General features: G+C 36.3%; 1 protein-coding gene and 1 non-coding gene across 2 annotated transcripts; one reads left to right on the top strand and one right to left on the bottom strand.

The window, feature by feature from the left end:
• Positions 1-5101: 5101 nt before the first annotated feature.
• On the bottom strand, positions 5102-5205 carry LOC112787110 (small nucleolar RNA R71). The gene has a single exon (XR_003194542.1). It is a non-coding gene; the product is annotated as a small nucleolar RNA R71 (small nucleolar RNA).
• Positions 5206-14409: 9204 nt separating this feature from the next.
• LOC112786147 (uncharacterized) lies at positions 14410-18536 on the top strand. Its single transcript, XM_025829553.1, has 5 exons — positions 14410-14641; positions 14730-15947; positions 16040-16328; positions 16425-16506; positions 18081-18536. The coding sequence occupies exons 1-5, from the start codon at positions 14410-14412 to the stop codon at positions 18534-18536; spliced, it is 2277 nt and encodes a 758-aa protein (XP_025685338.1).
• Positions 18537-20765: the final 2229 nt, after the last annotated feature.

The following is a 20765-nucleotide window of genomic DNA, read 5'->3' as shown; positions in this document are numbered from 1 at the left end:
CTATTTATATGTTTATGCAGTTCACAATGTTTTATTTGTTGGATCAAGCAATACTTCTCAGCTTCAACTAAAAAATAGTAGTGATGGAGGCCAGGAAACTGTTAGTGATATTTTCAAGGGAAAGAGGATAGTTATAGCAGATAGTTACTCACATGTTTCAAGTTTCACAAAACATAATTCATCATCTATTTTTCATCCCAATGTTATAAGGACTCCACTTTCCAACATATCTAATGGTTAGTTCCTATTTAGTTAGTTTTTGTTCATTTTAGGAAACATATATGAATTTATTATACAAATTTCTTCTTTTGTTTCTTTAATTCTTATACGGTTCAAAAATTTTGTTTAGTTATTTTTTATTCATTTTATGAAATATATATGAATTTATTATACAGATCTCTTTTTTTATTAATTCTTATATAGTTCAAAAAAATTTGGGACAGTTTTACATAACATACGCAACTCATCAAATAGTTCAGCACAGTTTCATTAAGTTCATCGGCCGATAAATTCATCAATAATAAATTATAACAATTCATACAAAACCAGGAGATCAAGTATTTCTTCAAATATTATTCTTTCTTCAAACAATACCAATACAGACAAAGACCATCATAGAGGAGATTCTTCTTACATGAAGAGGTTATTAATCAATTTTCTCTCCTTGATATTTTATAATTTTAATTAATTTTATGTATAAGAGTACTTTTTCTTATGTAAATATTTTAATTATTGAAATTTATTGAGGATCACCAGCAATCATAAGTCATTAATACAACAATCAAATGAAATAATTCTATCTGTAAGGAGGGGTGGTTCATCACTTTTTAATAATGTAATGCTAAATAATTGTGATTATTCAACTCAATACCAACAAATCCACTAGAGAGACAATGCCATTAGATCTGATGATTTTGAAAGTACACTTATTGTTATAGTTTTAAGGTAGACTTATTGGTTGTAGAAAATTACCTTTTATGTTATCATCAATTAATATTATAAATCTCATGTCAATGTAGCTGTTGATGGTTTTGATGACATAAATATTGATGCTGAGTGATGAGCAGATAATTTATACGCTTTTCGGCATTGTTTTTACACAGTTTTCAGTATAATTTAATTAGTTTTTAGTATATTTTTATTAGTTTTTAATTAAAATTCACATTTCTGGACTTTACTATGAGTTTTTGTGTTTTTCTGTGATTTCAAGTATTTTCTGGCTGAAATTGAGGGACTTGAGCAAAAATCAGATTCAGAGGTTGAAGAAGGACTGCAGATGCTATTGGATTCTGACCTCCCTGCACTCAAAGTAGATTTTCTGGAGCTACAGAACTCCAAATGGCGCGCTCTCCATTGAGTTAGAAAGTAGACATCTAAGGCTTTCCAGCAATATATAATAGTCCAGACTTTGCCCGAGTTTAGATGACGCAAACTGGCGTTCAACGCCAGTTCCATGCTGCATTCTGGAGTTAAACGCCAGAAACAAGTTGCAAAGTGGAGTTAAACGCCAGAAACAGGTTACAAACTGGCGTTCAACTCCAAGAGAAGCCTCTACACATGTAAAGCTCAATGCTCACCCCAAGCACACACCAAGTGGGCCCCAGAAGTGGATTTCTGCATCAATTACTTATTTCTGTAAACCCTAGTAACTAGTTTAGTAGAAATAGGACTTTTTACTATTGTATTTACATCTTGATAGGTTTTATGCTATCTTAGACCTTTATGGGGGCTGGCCATTCGGCCATGCCTGGACCTTCATCACTTATGTATTTTCAACGGTAGAGTTTCTACACACCATAGATTAAGGTGTGGAGCTCTGCTGTTCCTCATGAATTAATGCAAAGTACTATTATTTTTCTATTCAATTCAAGCGTATTCCTATTCTATGATATCCATTCGCACCCAAGAACATGATGAATGTGATGATTATGTGACGCTCATCATCATTCTCACTTATGAACGCGTGCCTGACAAACACTTCCGTTCTACATGCAAATAAGCTAGAATGAATATCTCTTAGATATCTAATACAGAGGACCGAGTCCGAGATATTAGAATCTTCGTGGTATAAGTTAGAACCCATGGACGGCCATTCCTAAGATCCGGAAAGTCTAAACCTTCTCTGTGGTATTCCGAGTAGGATTTGGGAAGGGATGGCTGTGACGAGCTTCAAACTCGCGAGTGCTGGGCGTAGTGACAGACGCAAAAGGATAGTAAATCCTATTCCAGTATGATCGAGAACCGACAGATGATTAGCCATGCAGTGACAGCGCATTGGACTATTTTCACAGAGAGGATGGGATGTAGCCATTGACAACGGTGATGCCCTACATAAAGCTTGCCATAGAACGGAGTATGAATGATTGGATGAAGACAGTAGGAAAGCAGAGGTTCAGAGGAACGAAAGCGTCTCTATACGCTTATCTGAAATTCTCACCAAGGAATTACATAAGTACCTCTATCTTTATTTTACATTTTATTTATCTTTTTATTATCAATTCACCATAACCATTTGAATCCGCCTGACTGAGATTTACAAGGTGACCATAGCTTGCTTCAGGCCGACAATCTTCGTGGGATCGACCCTTACTCACGTAAGGTTTATTACTTGGACGACCCAGTGCACTTGCTGGTTAGTTGTGCGAAGTTGTGATAAAGAGTTGAGATTACAATTGTGCGTACCAAGTTGTTGGTGCCATTGATGATCACAATTTTGTGCACCAAGTTTTTGGCGCCGTTGCCGGGGATTGTTCGAGTTTGGACAACTGACGGTTCATCTTGTTGCTCAGATTAGGTAATTTTATTTTAATTTCAAGCTTTTTGTTTTTGTTCTTTTATTTTCGAAATTTTTTCAAAAAAAGATTTTATTCTATGTTCTTCAGAATTTTTAAGAATGAATTCTAGAGTTTCATGAAGCACGTTGAAGCCTGGCTGGCTGTAAAGCCATGTCTAATTCATTTGGACCGAGGCTTCCACTTATCAGCATATGAAGTTGGATGAAGTATCAGCTGTTGTATGTCTGATTTGTATCTGCTGAAGCTTGGCTGGCCATTGGCCATGTCTAGTGTTTTGGACCGGAGCTTTCACTGAAAGCTTGGCTAGCTGTAAAGCCATGTCTAATTCCTGGACTGGAGCTTTAGACTAATATTGCAAGATTTCTGGAATTCCTATTAAAAATTTTGAAATCCTTATTTTCCTTTTCAAAAGAATTTTCGAAAAATCCAAAAAAATTAATAAAATCATAAAAACCAAAAAAATTTGATGTTTCTTGTTTGAGTCTTGAGTCAAATTTTAAGTTTGGTGTCAATTGCATGTTTTTAAAATTTGTGTATTTTTCGAAAACTCATGCATGTGTTCTTCATGATCTTCAAGTTGTTCTTGGTAAGTCTTCTTGTTTGATCTTTAAAATTTCTTGTTTTGTGTCTTTTCTTGTTTTTCATATGCATTTTTAATTTGTTAGTGTCTAAAAATTAAAAATCTTTAAGTTTGGTGTCTTGCATGTTTTTCTCTTCTTCAAAATTTTCAAAAATAAGTTCTTGGTGTTCATCTTGACATTCAAAGTGTTCTTGGTGTTCATCTTGACATTCATAGTGTTCTTGCATGCATCATGTGTTTTGATCCAAAATTTTCATGCATTGAGTCTTTTTAATGTTTTTCTCTTTCTTTATTAAAATTTAAAAATCAAAAAAATATCTTGCCCTTTTTCACTCATAAATTTTCGAAAATTTGAGTTGACATTTTCAAAACTTTTTAAAATTTAGTTGTTTCTTATGAGTCAAGTCAAATTTTCAATTTAAAAATCCTATCTTTTTCAATTCTTTTTCAAAAATTTCAAATTAATTTTCAAAATTTTTTTCTTATTTTTATTCCATATTTTCGAATTCAATGCTAACAATTAATGTGATTGATTCAAAAATATTAAGTTTGTTACTTGCCTAATAAGAAAGGTTCAATCTTTAAATTTTAAAATCAAATCTTTTTTTTTCTTGTTAGTCAAGTAATCAACTTTAATTTTCAAAATCAAATCTTTTTAAAATTCTTTTTCAAATCTTTTTCAAATTAAATTTCAATCACATCTTTTTTTCAAAATTTAATTTCAAAATCTTTTCTAACTTTTTATCTTTTCAAATTTGATTTTCAAATCTTTTTCAATTAACCACTTTACTTTTTATTTGATTATTATCTTTTTCAAAACTACCTAACTAACTCCCTCTCTAATTTTCGGAAATCCCTTCCCTCTTTTTCAAATTTCCTTTTTAATTAACTAATTGTTTTTATTTCAATTTAATTTGATTTCAATTTTAATTTTGAATTTTAACTTTAATTTTAAAATATTTTTATTTTATTTTATTTAAATTTTCGAATTCTTCTCTTTCTCACCCCCTTCTATTTATTTATTCATCTACTAACACTTCTCCTCCACCCAAAAATTTGAACCCCATCCCCCTCTCTGTGTTCGAATTTTTCCTCTTCTCCTTCTTACATTCTTCTCTTCTTATACTTGCATAAGGAATCTCTATACTGTGACATAGAGGATTCTATATTTTCTTTTGTGTTCTCTTCTTTTTCATATGAGCAGGAACAAGGATAAGAACATTCTTGTTGAAGCCGATCCTGAACCTGAAAGGACTCTGAAGAGGAAGCTAAGGGAAGCTAAAGCTCAACTCTCTGGAGAAAATCTTATAGAAATTTTTGAAAAAGAAGGAGACATGGCCGAAAATAATAACAATGCAAGGAAGATGCTTGGTGACTTTACTGCACCTAATTCCAATTTACATGGAAGAATCATCTCAATCCCTGCCATTGGAGCAAACAATTTTGAGCTGAAACCTCAATTAGTTTCTCTGATGCAACAGAATTGCAAGTTTTATGGACTTCCATCCGAAGATCCCTTTCAGTTCTTAACTGAATTCTTGCAGATCTGTGATACTGTTAAGATCAATGGGTTGATCCCGAGGTCTACAGGCTTATGCTTTTCCCATTTGCTACAAGAGACAGAGCTAGAATATGGTTGGACTCTCAACCTAAAGATAGCCTGAACTCTTGGGATAAACTGGTCACGGCTTTCTTAGCCAAGTTCTTTCCTCCTCAAAAGCTTAGTAAGCTTAGAGTGGATGTTCAAACCTTCAAACAAAAGAAAGGTGAATTCCTCTATGAAGCTTGGGAGAGATACAAAGAACTGACCAAAAAGTGTCCTTCTGACATACTTTCAGATTGGACCATCCTAGATATATTCTATGATGGTCTGTCTGAGCTATCAAAGATGTCACTGGACCATTCTGCAGGTGGATCCATTCACCTAAAGAAAACGCCTGCAGAAACTCAAGAACTTATTGACATGGTTGCAAATAACCAGTTCATGTACACTTCTGAAAGGAATCCTGTGAATAATGGGACGCCTATGAAGAAGGGAGTTCTTGAAATTGATGCTCTGAATGCCATATTGGCTCAGAACAAAACTTTAACTCAGCAAGTCAATATGATTTCTCAGAGTCTGAATAGAATGCAAGCTGCATCCAACAGTACTCAAGAGGTATCTTCTGAAGAAGAAGCTTATGATCCTGAGAACCCTGCAATAGCAGAGGTGAATTACATGGGTGAACCTTATGGAAACACCTATAACTCCTCATGGAGAAATCATCCAAATTTCTCATGGAAGGATCAACAAAAGCCTCAACAAGGCTTTAATAATGGTGGAAGAAACAGGTTTAACAATAGTAAACCTTTTCCATCATCCACTCAGCAACAGACAGAGAATTCTGAGCAGAATCCATCTAGCTTGGCAAATATAGTCTCTGATCTATCTAAGGCCACTTTGAGTTTCATGAATGAAACAAGGTCCTCCATTAGAAATTTGGAGGCACAAGTGGGCCAGCTGAGTAAAAGAGTCACTAAAATCCCTCCTAGTACTCTCCCAAGCAATACAGAAGAGAATCCAAAGAGAGAGTGCAAGGCCATAGATTTAACCATCATGCCGAACCTACAAGGGAGGGAGAGGACATGAATCCTAGTGAGGAAGACCTCCTGGGAAGTTCAGTGATCAATAAGGAGTTTCCCTTAGAGGAACCAAAGGAATCTGAGGCTCATCTAGAGACCATAGAGATTCCATTGAACCTTCTTCTGCCCTTCATGAGCTCTGATGAGTACTCTTCTTCTGAAGAGAATGAAGACATTACTGAAGAGCAAGTTGCCAAGTACATTGGTGCAATCATGAAGCTGAATGCTAAATTATTTGGTAATGAGACTTGGGAAGATGAACCTCCCTTGCTCACCAATGAACTGAATGCATTGGATAGGCAGAAATTACCTCAAAAGAAATAGGATCCTGGTGAATTCCTAATTCCCTGTAACATAGGCACCATGAACTTTGAGAAAGCTCTGTGTGACCTGGGGTCAGGAATAAACTTAATGCCACTCTCTGTAATGGAGAAACTTGGGATCTTTGAGGTGAAAGTTGCTAGAATCTCATTAGAAATGGCAGACAACTCAAGAAAACAGGCTTATGGACTAATAAAGGACGTGTTAGTAAAGGTTGAAGGCCTTTACATCCCTGCTGATTTCATAACCCTAGACAGTGGGAAGGATGAGGATGAATCCATCATCCTTGGAAGACCCTTCCTAGCCACAGCAAGAGCTGTGATTGATGTGGATAGAGAAGAACTAGTCCTTCAACTGAACGAGGACAACTTTGTGTTTAAAACTCAAGGATCTCCTTCTGTAACCATGGAGAGGAAGCATGAAAAGCTTCTCTCACTGCAGAGTCAATCAAAGCCCCACATTCAAACTCTAAGTTTGGTGTTAGGAGGCCACAACCAAACTCTAAGTTTGGTGTTGAACCCCCACATTCAAACTTTAAGTTTGGTGTTGGAAGGTTCCAACCTTGCTCTGATTATCTGTGAGGCTCCATGGGAGCTCACTGTCAAGCTATTGACATTAAAGAAGCGCTTGTTGGGAGGCAACCCAATGTTATTTAATCATATCTATTTTATTTTCTCTTTGTTATTTCATGTTTTATTAGGTTGATGATCATGTGAAGTCATAAAAACTACTGAAAAATAAAAAACAGAATGAAAAATAACATTAAAAACAGCACACGCTGGAGGAAAGCAATCTGGCGTTTAAATGCCAGAAACAAGCATCTGTCTGGCGTTTAACGCCAGAAACAGGCACCAAGCTGGCGTTTAACGCCAGAAACAAGCATCTACCTGGCGTTAAACGCCAGAAACAAGCTACATTTGGGCGTTTAACGCCAGAAACAGGCAGCAGTCTGGCGTTAAACGCCAGGATTGCACAGCAAGGGCGTTTTACACGCCTAATTGGAGCAGGGATGTTAAGTCCTTAACCCCACTTGATCTGTGGACCCCACAGGATCCCCTCAGGATCTGTGGCTCCACAGGACCCCTACATTTTCTTCTCTCCTCTTCACACCTTTTCATAACACTCTTCCCTAAATACCCCTCACCAATCACCTCAATCACTCTTTCTCATCACCTCTTCACCACTCACATCCACCCTATCTTCCCCATAAACCCCACCTACCTTCAAAATTCAAACTAATTTTCCTCCCAAACCCAACCCTACACCCCCCCCCCAACTCCTATATAAACCCCTCACTCCTTCTTCATTTTCACACAACACAACCCTCTCTTCTTCTCCTTGGCCGAATACATCTTCTTCCCCCATCTCCTCCATTTTCTTCTTCTTCTACTACTTTCTTTCTTCTTTTGCTCGGGGACGAGCAAACATTTTAAGTTTGGTGTGGTAAAAGCATAGCTTTTTGTTTTTCCATAACCATTAATGGCACCTAAGACCAGAGAAACCTCTAGAAAGAGGAAAGGAAAGGCAATTGCTTCCACCTCTGAGTCATGGGAGATGGAGTGATTCATCTCAAAGGTCCATCAAGACCACTTCTATGAAGTTGTGGCCAAGAAGAAAGTGATCCCTGAGGTTCATTTCAAGCTCAAAAAGAATGAGTATCCGGAGATCCGACTTGAGATCCAAAGGAGAAATTGGGAAGTTCTCACCAACCCCATTCAACAAGTCAGGATCCTAATGGTTCAAGAGTTCTATGCAAACGCATGGATCACTAGGAACCATGATCAAAGTGTGAACCCGAATCCAAAGCATTGGCTTACCATGGTTCGGGGGAAATACTTAGATTTCAATCCGGAAAATGTAAGGCTGGCGTTCAACTTGCCAATGATGGAAGAGAACGCACGCCCCTACACAAGAAGGGTCAACTTTGATCAAAGGTTGGACCAAGTCCTCATAGACATATGTGAGGAAGGAGCTCAATGGAGAATTGACTCAAGAGGCAAGCCGGTTCAACTAAGAAGGCTTGACCTCAAACCAGTGGCTAGAGGATGGTTAGAGTTCATTCAACGCTCAATCATTCTTACTAGCAACTGGTCTGAAGTTACTATAGACCGGGCCATCATGATCCATAGTATCATGATTGGAGAAGAGGTAGAAGTTCATGAGATTATACCTCAAGAACTCTACAAGGTGGCTGACAAGTCCTCTACTTTGGCAAGGTTAGCCTTTCCTCAACTCATTTGCCACCTCTGCAATTCGGCTGAAATTGACATAGAGGGAGACATCCTCATTGAAGAGGACAAGCCCATCACTAAGAAAAGGATGGAGCAAATAAGAGATCATGGACCTCAGCAAGAGCATGAGGAAATTCCCCACCATGAAATCCCTGGGATGCCTCAGGGGATGCACTTTCCCCCACAAAATTATTGGGAGCAAATCAACACTTCCCTAGGAGAATTAAGTTCCAACATGGGACAACTAAGGGTGGAGCACCAAGAGCACTCCATCATCCTCCATGAAATTAGAAAAGATCAAAGAGCTATGAGGGAGGAGCAACAAAGACAAGGAAGAGACATAGAGGAGCTCAAGAGCACCATTGGTTCTTCAAGAAGAGGAAGACGCCACCCTCACTAAGGTGGACTCATTCCTTAATCTCCTTGTTCTTATTTTTTTGTTTTTTTCGTTTATTATGCTTCATGTTTATCTATGTTTGTGTCTTTACTATATGATCATTAGTGTCTGAGTGTCTATGCCTTAAAGTTATGAATATGAATCCATCACCTTTCTTAAATGAAAAATGTTTTAATTACAAAAGAACAAGAAGTACATGGTTTCGAATTCATCCTTGAAACTAGTTTAATTATTTTGATGTGGTGACAATACTTTTTATTTTCTAAATGAATGCTTGAACAGTGCATATGTCTTTTGAAGTTGATGTTTATGAATGTTAAATATGTTGGCTCTTGAAAGAATGATGAAAAGGAGAAATGTTATTTGATGATCTGAAAAATCATAAAAATGATTCTTGAAGCAAGAAAAAGCAGTGAATACAAAAACTTGCAGAAAAAAAAGAGAGAAAAGAAAAAAATGACAAAAAAAGGAAAAAGAAAAAGAAAAAGCAAGCAGAAAAAGCCAAAAGCTCTTTAAACCAAAAGGCAAGAGCAAAAAGCCAATAGCCCTTAAAACCAAAAAGCAAGGGTAATAAAAAGGATCCAAGGCTTTGAGCATCAATGGATAGGAGGGCCTAAAGGAATAAAATCCTGGCCTAAGCGGCTAAACCAAGCTGTCCCTAACCATGTGCTTGTGGCGTGAAGGTGTCAAGTGAAAACTTGAGACTGAGCGGTTAAAGTCAAGGTCCAAAGCAAAAAGAAGAGTGTGCTTAAGAACCTTGGACACCTCTAATTGGGAACTTTAGCAAAGCTGAGTCACAATCTGAAAAGGTTCACCCAATTATGTGTCTGTGGCATTTATGTATCCGGTGGTAATACTGGAAAACAAAGTACTTAGGGCAACGGCCAAGACTCATAAAGTAGCTGTGTTCAAGAATCAACATACTGAACTAGGAGAATCAATAACACTATCTGAATTCTAAGTTCCTATAGATGCCAATCATTATGAACTTCAATGGATAAAGTGAGATACCAAAACTATTCAAGAGGCAAAAAGCTACAAGTCCCGCTCATCCGATTAGAGCTAAGTTTCATTGATATTTTGGAATTTATAGTATATTCTCTTCTTTTTATCCTATTTGATTTTTAGTTGCTTGGGGACAAGCAACAATTTAAGTTTGGTGTTGTGATGAGCGGATAATTTATACGCTTTTTGGCATTGTTTTTACACAGTTTTCAGTATAATTTAATTAGTTTTTAGTATATTTTTATTAGTTTTTAATTAAAATTAACATTTCTGGACTTTACTATGAGTTTGTGTGTTTTTCTATGATTTCAGGTATTTTCTGGCTGAAATTGAGGGACTTGAGCAAAAATCAGATTCAGAGGTTGAAGAAGGACTGCAGATGCTGTTGGATTCTGACCTTCCTGCACTCAAAGTGGATTTTCTGGAGCTATAGAACTCCAAATGGTGCGCTCTCAATTGCGTTGGAAAGTAGACATCCAGGGCTTTCCAGCAATATATAATAGTTCAGACTTTTCCCGAGTTTAGACAACGCAAACTGGCGTTCAACGCCAGTTCCATGCTGCATTCTGGAGTTAAACGCCAGAAACAGGTTGCAAAGTGGAGTTAAACACCAGAAACAGGTTACAAACTGGCGTTCAACTCCAAGAGAAGCCTCTACAGGTGTAAAGCTCAATGCTCAGCCCAAGCACACACCAAGTGGGCCCCAGAAGTGGATTTCTGCATCAATTACTTATTTCTGTAAACCCTAGTAACTAGTTTAGTATAAATAGGACTTTTTACTATTGTATTTACATTTTGATCAGTTTTATGCTATCTTAGACCTTTATGGGGGCTGGCCATTCGGCCATGCCTGGACCTTCATCACTTATGTATTTTCAACGGTAGAGTTTCTACACACCATAGATTAAGGTGTGGAGCTCTGCTGTTCCTCATGAATTAATGCAAAGTACTATTGTTTTTCTATTCAATTCAAGCTTATTCATATTCTAAGATATCCATTCGCACCCAAGAACATGATGAATGTGATGATTATGTGACGCTCATCATCATTCTCACTTATGAACGCGTGCCTGACAAACACTTCCGTTCTACATGCAAACAAGCTAGAATGAATATCTCTTAGATATCTAATACAGAGGACCGAGTCCGAGATATTAGAATCTTTGTGGTATAAGTTAGAACCCATAGACGGCCATTCCTAAGATCCGGAAAGTCTAAACCTTCTCTGTGGTATTCCGAGTAGGATTTGGGAAGGGATGGCTGTGACGAGCTTCAAACTCGCGAGTGCTGGGCGTAGTGACAGACGCAAAAGGATAGTAAATCCTATTCCAGTATGATCGAGAACCGACAGATGATTAGCCATGCAGTGACAGCGCATTGGACCATTTTCACAGAGAGGATGGGATGTAGCCATTGACAACGGTGATGCCCTACATAAAGCTTGCCATAGAACGGAGTATGAATGATTGGATGAAGACAGTAGGAAAGCAGAGGTTCAGAGGAACGAAAGCATCTCTATACGCTTATCTGAAATTCTCACCAAGGAATTACATAAGTACCTCTATCTTTATTTTACGTTTTATTTATCTTTTTATTATCAATTCACCATAACCATTTGAATCCGCCTGACTGAGATTTACAAGGTGACCATAGCTTGCTTCAGGCCGACAATCTCCGTGGGATTGACCCTTACTCACGTAAGGTTTATTACTTGGACAACCCAGTGCACTTGCTGGTTAGTTGTGCGAAGTTGTGATAAAGAGTTGAGATTACAATTGTGCGTACCAAGTTGTTGGCGCCATTGATGATCACAATTTCGTGCACCACTGAGTTCATACCAGATATATTTGTAGATTATGATTGTGGTAATTTTTACATTGTTATATTTTTATAAAGTTTTTTAGAAAGAATTACTCTAAAAAACTATTAGGGAGATTTAATTATCAAAAAGGATTCTTAGTACAAAAAATTATTAAGAAAAATTAATTTTTGTAATGTTTAAGAAGAAAGACCAAATCTTTATTATAGAGAAGTAAATATACTCATATGTTATTTTTTTATTTATTTTTTTGTAAATATTTTTTTAAATTTTTATCACACTGACATCCTTATTAATGCACTTTATCTATAACATAAATTTATTGTTGTTAATCATCAATTTTTTAGTAATAAGCATTTTTTTAATTTTAATGAAATTTTTTTATTATTATTGTGATAAAATATATGACCTCCATAATTTAAAATTCTTCCACTATTAACTTTTTTTTCTTTTATATTTCCTTTTTGTTTTCTTTATTTGTTCTTTTAACATTGTTTTTTCTGTCAACTTAATTTCTAAATCTTACTTTGATGTAGACTTTAAATTTGTATCTTTAATAACCTCACTATTTCATTAACACCCCATGCTAAGTACAACAACAACAAAATAATAAGAATTCAAAAAGAACTAATATTAATGAAATGCAAGAGGAACAAATAAACAACTCCGGTCAATGATAATTTCCTTGAATACTAATATTTATAAAAGATGGTTACTTAGTATCAACATCCAAATCTATTATATCCTATTTAATTTACAGCTATAGATCTTCTTAATATTTGAGTACAGCTAAATATAATTCTTTCTATTAAAAAATTTGTTCATGATAATTTTCAAAGCTTCATGCATAGAGTACAAATTTTATCTCTTATAATGCACTGTATATTAATTAATTAATTTATTTTCAAGAGAATATCAACTGCAATAAAGTAAAATAATAATGGGATAAAATTTTGTTATAAATGAAAGTATATGAATAAATATTTGTGTATGATAGACAATTAAAAAGAAAATGTATTTACAAAAAAAATAAAAAAATCTAAAGGTATGTTTGTCTCTTTTTTTTTAAAATTTTGTCCTTCCCTCTAAACATTACATGAATTAATCTTTTTTAATAATTTTTTATAATAATTTTTTTTTAATAATTAAATCTCCTTAACGGTCCTTTAGAATAATTTCTTCAATTTTTTATATCCTTATAATTTTATTTAACTGATGTCTGTTTAAAATTTTCATTGATTAATGCTAGATGATGATGTCATATTTACTAATCAAATAGAACATATATATGTTGAGGAAGGTATTTTTCACTTTGCAATTAAGCATTTAGGTTTACTGTATCATTTTTGTATTATTTATCATTTATGTATTTATATATTATTTTGTTGTAGACACCTGAGACTCTGGAAATCCATCAATTGAATGTGTATTTTGTGGTACTTTTATGTGGGACTGTGAGAGACTTTCTAAATTGAACAATAGCACTACTCTCCACTTTGGGTTATGTTGTATGGATGGTAAAGTTCAACTATCTCTGCTTGATTCTCCACCCCAAATACTAACTGAATTGCATTTTCACGATGATGAAAGAGGAAGGCACTTTAGAAAACATATCACAATGTTTAATTCAATGTTCTCTTTCACATCTATGGCTGGTAAGATTAACCATCAGATCAACAACGACACTGCTCCACCATCATTTGTATTAAGTGGCCAGAATTATCACTTTATTGGTAGTTTAATTCCTCAGGAACATGAGAAACCAAAATTTGTCCAGTTGTATATATATGATACAGATAATGAGATCAATAATAGGATCAATGCTGTCAGGTAAATATTTACGTTTACTTAAATGCTCAACTATACTATTAGTAAATAAATGGCAATGTTGTAATTTATCATTTGTTTTTGTATGGAATAATTTTTTACATGTTTTATGCAGGTCTATGGAGTCAATGTCTCCAATTGAATTTGAGATTGTAAACATGTTAAAAGATATGCTAGATAACAACAATCATCTAGCTAAGTCATTCCGTTTTGCAAGGGATAGATTCAAGGAGTCTAATTCTGGTTATATTAAGTTAAAGTTGATTAGACGCAGGGATAGGGATGGCAGGAGATATAACCTACCAACAGCATCAGAGGTTGTAATTTTAGTTGTCGGTGATCTAGACGAGTCCTTGATGGAGAGAGATATAATCATTGAGACCAAATCAAATCACTTGAAAAGGATAGATGTAACACATCCTTTGTACATTGCTTTGCAATATCCTTTAATCTTTCCTTATGGTGAAGATGGATATAGGATTGGTATTGAAACTGCAGCTCGATACAACACTGATGGTTCCAAGAAACGAACTATAATTAGCATGAGAGAATTCTTTGCTTTTCGTTTACAAATGAGGCATCAAGAATCCCCAATTTTGCTAAGTTCGCGTAGGCTTTTTCAACAGTTTTTGGTTGATGCTTATACTATGGTTGAGGTTGATCGCCTGAATTATTTTCGATTCAACCAACCGAAACTAAGGGTGGAGAAGTACAAGTTATTACATGAATCATTGGTTAGAGGTGAAGCAAATGCCGTTGCAACTGGATAGCAAATTATACTTCCAAGTACTTTTACTGGTGGTCCACGATACATGTTTAATAATTGCAAGGATGCCTTTGTAATTTGTAAGTATTTTGGTTTCCCGAGTTTTTTTGTTACTGTGACGTGCAATCCTGAATGGAATGAGATAAAGAAGTTATTAAAAGAAACTGGTCTACGCGCCAAAGACCGGCCTGACATTATCTCTCGAGTCTTTAAGATAAAGCTCAACCAGTTAATCAGAGACTTTAAAGATGGTTCAATTTTTGGCAAACTATCTACATGTAAGTTAAAATAAATGATCTAATAAATAAGTATTTTTCTTAAGCTACAACTTATACCTTATTTGATTATTTTTATCATATTTGGCAGATGTTTGCACTATTGAATTTCAGAAAAGAGGTCTTCCACATGCACATATTTTATTGTTCATGCATCCTATTTCTAAACCTAAATCTGTAGATGATATTGACAAGTTGATATCTGCTAAGATACCTGACAAGAGAAGAAGACCAAAGTTATATGCAACAGTGGAGAAATTCAAGGTTCATGGCCCATGTGGTAAGTATAACAACAAGAGTCCATGCATGCTAAATGGTATATGTTCCAAATATTTTCCAAAACCATTTAGAGCTAGAACCATAATTGACGAAGCAGGTTTTCCAAAGTATAGGCGGCTTGATAATGGCAGAACAATAAGGAAGAAGAATGTCATCCTTGATAATTCCTACATTGTTCCATACAACCCATCACTTTTATTAAAATATGGTTGTCACATTAATGTTGAGCATACTTGCCAAACATCTGCAATCAAATACCTCTTCAAATATGTTTATAAGGGCAATGACCGAGTTACTGCTTCTTTTTACCAGACTTCAGAGGATGGTAACACTACCCCAATTGTTGATGAGATTCAAAACTATTATGATTGTAGATATATATCTTCAAGTGAGGCAGCTTGGAGATTATTTGGCTATGATATACAAGTTAAGGAACCTACTGTTATTAGGCTTCCGTTTCACTTACCTGAAGAGAATCCTATTATTTTTTCTGACTCGGAGAACATTGAGGATGTAACTAGGCGCACGAATGGAAAGCTCACAAAACTACAAGCATGGATGATTGCAAACAGGCAATACCCTTATGCTAATTCACTGACATATACTGAGTTTCCAACAAAATTTGTTTGGAAGGATGATATTTCAATGTGGTCTCCTAGAAAACAAGGATTCTCTATTGGGAGGTTAACTCATGTTCCACGTATGAATTCTGAGGATTACTACTTGCGTCTGCTACTTAATATTCAAAAAAGATGCAGAAGTTTTAATGATTTACGTATTCTTGAAGGTGTTCTATATAGCACATACAAGGAGGCATATTATGCACTTGGATTACTACAAGATGACAAAGAGTTTATTGATGCTATAATTAAAGCAAGCACATGGTTATCTACTAATTATGTTCGTGATCTCTTTGTTGTTTTACTCATCTCTTATAATATTTCATGCCCAGAATTAGTATGGGAAAAATGTTTCAATCAATTTTCTGAAGATATTTTGTCTTCTCAATGCCGACTTCATCGATCTCCAAGTAAATACATGGAAAAATTTACTTTTGTATATATTTATTATGTTGTTTATATCAATTAATATCAGTAACTTACTTTATTATGTGTATTTTAGATATGCAGTTAACTGATGAACAAATAGCGAACTTAACTCTCGCGAAGATTGAAGAGAAGATGCAAGCGAATGGCAGATCTCTTAAAGAGTTTAATAACACGCCATATCCATCTGATGAAGTCATTGATGGTCTTGATGACCACATCATAATGGATGAGTTAAACTTTGATCGAATATCTCTCAAACTCGAGCTTCAAAGATGCTTACAAACCATAACAGATGAACAACAAAATGCATTTGATAAGATTTTAAATGCTGTTAATAGTGGAATTTGTGGGTTCTTCTTCGTGTATAGTTATGGTGGTACTGGAAAGACTTTTCTATAGAGAACTCTTTCTACTGCTTTTAGAAGCAGTGGTCAAATTGTCCTCAATGTTGCTTCTAGTGGTATTGCTGCTCTTCTTCTTTCAAATGGACGTACTGCTCATTCTAGATTTAAGATTCCACTCAGCATAAATGAGGATTCTGTATGCCATATAAAACAAGAATCCTCACTAGCTAGATTGGTTTGTAAGGCCAAGCTTATTATATGGGATGAGGCACCTATGTTGAACAAGCATTGCTTTGAAGCTCTTGACAAATGTTTCAAAGATATTTGTACAATGAATCTTATTTTAATCCTGATTTACCCTTTGCTAGTAAAGTTGTTGTATTAGGAGGTGATTTCAGACAACTTCTACCTGTAATACTAATGGGCTCGTGATAAACTATTATTTTATGATTTATATTGTGTTTAATTGAGTGGTTTTTATCAAGTCTTTACCCACTTATTCATATGATTAGCATGATTTTATAATTCCTTCCTAGTATTGTTTATGGTTGAAAACTTGCTTCCTAAAAACCTTAAATTAGTACATTTTAATTCTCCTTTATTCCATTCGATGTTGTGACCCGTGTGTTAAGTGTTTCAGGCCTCATAGGGCAGGAATGGCTTAGAGAATGGAGAGGAAGCTTGCAAAAATGGAAGAAACACAAAAAACTAAGGAGATGACCAGCGAACACTGACGCGAACGCGTGGAATGAAGAAAATCACAGCGACATGAGCGCGTGCCTGACGCGTACGCATGGATTGAAGTCTGCACGAATAACGCGAACGCATGGATGACACGAACGTGTGACAAGGAAAATCGCTGAATCACGCGAATGCGTGGACGACGCGTACACGTGACCTACGCGATCTGCAAAAATAACAGAAAACGCTGGGGCGATTTCGGGCCGCATTTTAACCCAGTTTTCGGCCCAGAAACACATATTAAAGCGAGGGAATGTGAAGAGACTCAACACGCTTCGACACACCCATAGGCATCCACACACATTGAGATACATTGATATTAGGATTACTTTTAGTTTTAGATCTGAATCTAGATTCGCTTACATTGATAGTTTACGCTTTTGCTTTGGATTTTGGATGTTGAAGAATCATCACCTCCATCGAAGTTATTACTGTAAGACCCAGAATCTTTGAAAAGTCTTATTATGATCAAGTCTTAAATCATATGGTTATTTATAGCCTTAATTTCAGAAATTATTTTATTAAGGATAATTAAGGCAAGTTGTGATTTATTGAATTTGAGACAAGTTATGATTATTATCCAATTTGATAATTATTAGATTATTTTCTATAATTATATTATAAAGTTGGTAGTTGTGAAATAATAAAGATTTTTATATGATTTGGATTAAATAAGTAATATTTTAAATATTAATATTGTTATTTTGGAAAATAAAGGGTTTAATTATATTATTTCTAATTATTTTGATTTGGGCATTTTATGGAAAATAATTTGTAAGATTGATGAGCAAATAGTATTTTTCTATATGCAATTAGTGTTGGATTTAATTTGAGTTTCAAATTACTATACTCTCCCCAATTTCATTTGAAATTATAAAAATGTCCCTAACCCTAACTTTTGAAAATGAAACCCTAACCCAGTGACCCGTTACCCGACCCGGTTCCCTTTTACCCACACTCAGCCAGCAGCAGCAAATCTTCCCCCTCTATCCAATTTGATGCGCAGCCCTATCCTAAACACACTCACAGTTCCCTGAACCAGGGGAAGAGAAAGAACGAAAATGGAAAGAAAGGGGGAAGGAGGTCGCTGCCCAATCCGCGCCGCCATCGTCGCCCGTCCATGGAACCATGAGTCGCGCCTCTGTCACTAAGAGGAGGAGGGAGAAGGCGCGATGCTGGAGGAGCACGACCCGCTGTGCCGCCGTGGGTCCCTTGCCGTCGAGCTCGAAGGAGCAGGGGAGAACGACGCTGGGTTTGAGGGAGGCAGAGGTGGTGTGGCGCGAGGTGAGAGGCGAGCTGTTCGCGTTGCCGTTTACGCCACCGTTGCTGAGCCATAGCGCCGCCGCCGCCAGGTCTCACTGCTGTCCGTCGCCGTCCAAGGCAGAGAGAGTCACGATGGAGCTCCGTTTCTGCTTCTCTGGTCCGTCAAGAGAGGAGCTCATGGGTGGAGGAAGGCCAGTTCAGGGAGAGAACGCCGTTGAGTGAGGTAAACGCCTCTGCCATGCTTCTTGGTCACTGGTGGTGGAGCCGCGTCGCTGTCACCCATGGCTGCCGTTCTTACCGTTGCTCCATTTGGGATCCGGGTTGAGCACGCCGCCGTTGCCATTGGAAGCCGCTGCTGAGGCTAGGGTACCATGGTGGTTGCTAATGGAGTCGCCGTTGATGATTGCGAGCGGCTATGCTGATTCTGAGTCGCCGTGTCACTGCCAAAGTAAGGAAACTCACTGGAATAGCATCATCGGAGCTGCTGTTCAGCTGATGCCGCTGCCTGGGTTGCTGCGGTACGAGCTGCCGTTGATGGAGCTGCTATGTTCAGTGATTTCTGCAAGTTTCGACTTTTCGGTAAGGGTGTTAAATGTGTGGTTTCTGTCATTTTGGGTTTCGAGAAGATTTTGATGCTGCGTGGTTATTATAGTTGACCCACCGGAGCTTTTGGCCGCTACCGGAGCTGTTGCCGGGTCGGTCCGGAATCGCAGCTGCTTCATTTTGTTGTTTCCGTGAGTAATTATGTTTTGAAATCCTGCGTTAGTGTCACGTACGTGTGTTAAAGCCTTTACGATATTAATGTTCTTAAGATTTAGTAACTGAGGTTGCTTGTCGTAAATTAGAGCTGTTTGTGCTGCTGCGGAAATGTGTGGGGCTGTGCTTTGAAGCTGCCTTTGACTTCGGGTTGAGGCGAAAAGGACTCTGTGAGACGTTTGGATTATGAAATTTTGCGTTTTGAGGTAGGGGCGCTTTCCGAAAACTAGAGTTTATTATTGGAATTATTACATATGGGTACTGATGTGAGATATTGTGTATTTGGTGATTGTATCTGCCTTATGTATTATTTGATTGACTCGAATGACTATGGATGTTGGTTTAGCTGAATTGTTGTGTGGCTTATGAAATGTAATGCTTGAAGTTGATTCTTTAAAGATTTGAAATAAGTTTAATCCGTCGAGGATTGGTTTGAATTGAGTCAATTATTTTGATGATGTGAAAGATAGAATACTCTTGAAATTCAGCCTGGGTTGCTTTAACTGATTTGGTTTTAATAAATGATTTATTGCTGAACCGATTCTTTAAAGCTTTAGAAATGAGTTAAATCGGTTGATATTGAGTTGATTTCTGAAATGGTTTCCTTGAGATATGCCACTAAGGCGACTGTTGGATTTAGCTTGCTTTTGAATTGATTTCTGGTTTGGAACTGTTGAAAAGGAATGAGAAACGGTTTAGTTGGGACCCGAACCGGGTGGCAAAAGTCCAAGTTTTAGGGGAGGTGCTGCCGAAATTTCTATAAAATCCGAGTCTTTATTGAATGTTGTCTGGAAAAATGATGAGTTAAAGACTTCTACTATTTTATTTGAATTATCAAGAAAAGGATGATTCATACTTTTGAAATGAATTATTAAAGAGAAAATTGTGATTTAGTCTTGCTTCTTAAGAAAGGCATTCTATCTCTTTCAGGAGAAAGTTATTTAGATGAAACTTGTGTTTTAAAGCTATTTGAATGTGAAAAGGGTTTATGCCTTTGAATTTGACTTGGGGGTTTCAATTAAAGAAGTTTCAATGACTTTGAAAGAACCTGAATGTCTATTGACAAGTTTTATTTTGAAATGTTTTGAGAAAGGTTTTAAGTACACTTTGAACTCTGAACTTTTGCAAGACTAAAACAATTTTGAACAGTTGAAACGCTTTAGAATTTATCATGGGGGTTGAAGCTGGTTTTGCCTAAGTAATGGAAATGGCTTTGAAAGAAGTAAATGATTACGTGACTCGGTTCGGCTTAGATCCTATTTTATTACTCAAATCGGAAAGCCAAGGTTTTAATGATTTTAAATGAATTCGGCGAAATGAGTTATGCTATTCTCCCCTAAAGACTTGGGACTCTGCCGAGAAACTTTTGTTATAAAATCCCATTGTTGGATGGGTGATTTTGAATATCTCAAAGAGGCTTTTAACTTGCCATGATTATGGAAGTTTTGAAAAGAGGATGCCGAGAGTGGCAATGTTTTAAAAAGGGAATTTACCTTGAGTAAAAGTGGCTTATGAGCCTGAGATGATTTGAGAAATGAGATCTTTAAAGCCAAGGCTGAAAAGAGTTGAAACTTGATTTCAAAGTGAAATGAATTGAGAAAATGATTTATGGCTTAAATGCCGATTTCATAAATATGATGATTTTGAATGGTGGAAGTGTTGTTTTATTATGAGCCGGAATGGCTATGCATGATT

Source organism: Arachis hypogaea, chromosome 20 (genome assembly GCF_003086295.3).
Source record: "Arachis hypogaea cultivar Tifrunner chromosome 20, arahy.Tifrunner.gnm2.J5K5, whole genome shotgun sequence".
Lineage (NCBI taxonomy): Eukaryota > Viridiplantae > Streptophyta > Magnoliopsida > Fabales > Fabaceae > Arachis > Arachis hypogaea.
Note: the sequence above shows the minus strand (reverse complement) of the source record. Positions and strands in the feature narration are given on the sequence as shown.